We start from the raw sequence: 2,773 nt of genomic DNA, 5'->3' as shown, positions 1-2,773 counted from the left end.
ATCCTGATCTTTGAGTTGACCACCAGAGACTCTGATTTTAATACTATTATGGCAGAGAATAAAATAAAACTGAAAAAATTTAGAAAGAAATTGATTAAATTGTGAGGTAGAGAGGTGACCCACAGAGCCAAAAAAGAGGTGGACCACTGTATAGGATATTAAATTAATTTAGTCTTTAAATAGTAAACCTTGTTTCTCAGTTATACAAAACTACATGTTTTCAAACAGCTTTCTGTATTAAAGGTATTTTTTAATAATAGGTTTAATAATGGGAAGCTTATTATTGCTCTAACCAGCTGTTTAAGGAGAAAATGGATCACTTAGCAAGCTCCATAACTAAAAAATATCAGTAAAAAAGGAGGGAGTATTTATAAACAAAGAAAAAAAAGAGGGGCGAATATAGCAATGATTAAGAAGAAAATAGCAAATTATAACAACAAAATACACACTAAAGCATATTTTTACAACTATTTCATGTCTTTCGTTTCTTTTTAGGAGTAATTGCATGTGTAACACGGGATTGCAGCTCTTTCCAGAAGCTTCATGGCAGACTTCAATACCAGTAATGATCTATCTACCACATTCTACTTCATTGGAATTCCTGGTTATGAGTCACTACACCACTGGATCTCCATCCCTTTCTGCATCTTCTACCTAGTTGGGATAGTGGGCAACTGTACCATCCTTCATATAGTCAGAACTGACCCAAGCCTCCATGAACCCATGTACTATTTCTTGGCCATGTTGTCTCTCACTGATATGGGCATGTCCCTTCCCACTCTTGTATCACTCTTGAGAGTGCTGTGGTCCATCTCCAGGGAGATTAAATTCAACACTTGTGTGATACAGATGTTCTTCATCCATACTTTCTCCTCCACAGAATCAGCAGTGCTCCTGGCAATGGCCTTTGACCGCTATGTAGCCATCTGTCACCCCCTGAGGTATTTTACCATCCTTACCCCACAGCGCATTGCCAAGATTGGAATGGCAGCTATTCTCAGGAGTGCCCTAACTATGATTCCACTAATGATTCGTCTTGCATACTTTCCCTTTTGCCGCTCCCATGTCCTTTCTCATTCCTATTGTCTACATCAGGACATGATTCGCTTGGCTTGTGCTGATATTAAATTTAATGTCATCTATGGATTGGTTTTTATCATCATTCTATGGGGATTTGATTCTCTGGGAATTCTGGTTTCTTATATCTTCATTCTCCGTTCTGTTCTAAGCATTGCATCACGGAAGGAAAGGCTCAAAGCTCTCAACACATGTGCCTCTCACATCTCTGCTGTTCTCATCCTCTATGTGCCCATGATTGGTCTGTCTCTTGTCCACCGTTTTGCAAAGCATGCCTCTCCCCTTGTCCACATTTTTATGGCTCACATCTACTTGCTGGTGCCTCCTGTGCTCAACCCCATAATCTATAGTGTGAAGACCAAGCAGATTCGCACAGGGATCATCCGTCTATATTTCCCTATGAGGATTCACTTCATCTCAGGGTAGGTCATGCTAAAATATAATTCCCATCACATAAGACAATTATGATACCGGGAAATCACATTTAAATTATATTGGGCCCTTACCACTCTATTCAGTAAAATATATATCTCATCTAGGGAAGAGAAAAAAAGAGGAAAAAGCTGGTTGAAAATTGTAGACTCGGCTACTCAATTATGCTATTATATCTAGTTGTGACATAGATATTCTGACAAAAAAGGCATACAAAGCCAGGGTGATCAGTCCAATCTTTATTAGAGAACTATATTCTCTACAGAGCCCTGTAGGTAGAGAGCAAGAAAGGCATACCACAGCATATTTACAAAGGGGCTTTATTCTCAAACTATCTGTGTATTTTATTGAAATTGCTTAAGGAGGAAATGGATTGAAGCATGCTGGATATACACATGACTGTAACTTCCATATACTGGATATGTAAATAATTAGCCAAAATGGAGTTGACTGATAGCTTTCTTGATCCTGTGAAAATATTTATATTTATATGATCCATTTATGTTTAATATATTTATATATGATCCATTTAATTCACAATGCTTCTTACCATGGTCTATTTAATCCACAGAAAACAATTTAGGTTTTACAAATTAAAAGGCTTCATAGTTCTGGTCAAGATTGCCTCCTTATAATTTTCTTCACATTTCTTAATTGATCTTCACTTTCATTCCTACCTCCATGACTTTTGGAAATCTCCACACGGATGCTTTATAGATTTCTCAAAATTAATATGTCCAAGTCAGAGATGATTATCATCCCAAACCCCCGACCCAAAACCCAGTCCTTTTGTCACTTCTATATTTCTGTCCACAGTACCACTATCATTGTAGTAACAGCAGTGCTTGACTTTCTGTAGTGTGCTTTCTAGAGCCCCCAAGTTGTGGGAGCCAAAATGTACTATGCTTTCTAGAGCCCTCAAACTGGGGCACCAAAATATAGTGTCTGACTAGCTCTCTGGAGGATCTTAGGACCAGCCGGAGTCCTTGGTCTTAGTGGAGGAGTTAAGGAAGCGGGAGACTCATGGGGATGGTGAAAGATAGAGCCCATATATTTAAAGTCCTCTCAGCCCTTAAATACCTTAGTAGGATTACATCATTACAGCACACTGAGCATGTGCCAGCTGTAGAACCATTACATCACCACATCATCACAACACACTGAGCAAGTACTAAGTATAGTAGCATTACATCACCACATGTGTTAATTATAAGCACCCTGTTATAAATATGTAACTGTCTCTTATTGTAAGTGTCCCTTGCTT

General features: G+C 38.4%; 1 protein-coding gene across 1 annotated transcript; it reads left to right on the top strand.

Annotated features, from left to right (window-relative positions):
- The first annotated feature begins 543 nt into the window (after positions 1-543).
- On the top strand, positions 544-1,503 carry LOC100923155 (olfactory receptor 51G2-like). Its single transcript, XM_012545422.2, has one exon. It carries the CDS (start codon positions 544-546, stop codon positions 1,501-1,503), a length of 960 nt encoding a protein of 319 aa, XP_012400876.2.
- Positions 1,504-2,773: the final 1,270 nt, after the last annotated feature.

This window comes from Sarcophilus harrisii, chromosome 3, assembly GCF_902635505.1.
Source record: "Sarcophilus harrisii chromosome 3, mSarHar1.11, whole genome shotgun sequence".
In the NCBI taxonomy this organism is placed as follows: domain Eukaryota; kingdom Metazoa; phylum Chordata; class Mammalia; order Dasyuromorphia; family Dasyuridae; genus Sarcophilus; species Sarcophilus harrisii.
This window is presented reverse-complemented; position numbering and strand designations above follow the sequence as displayed.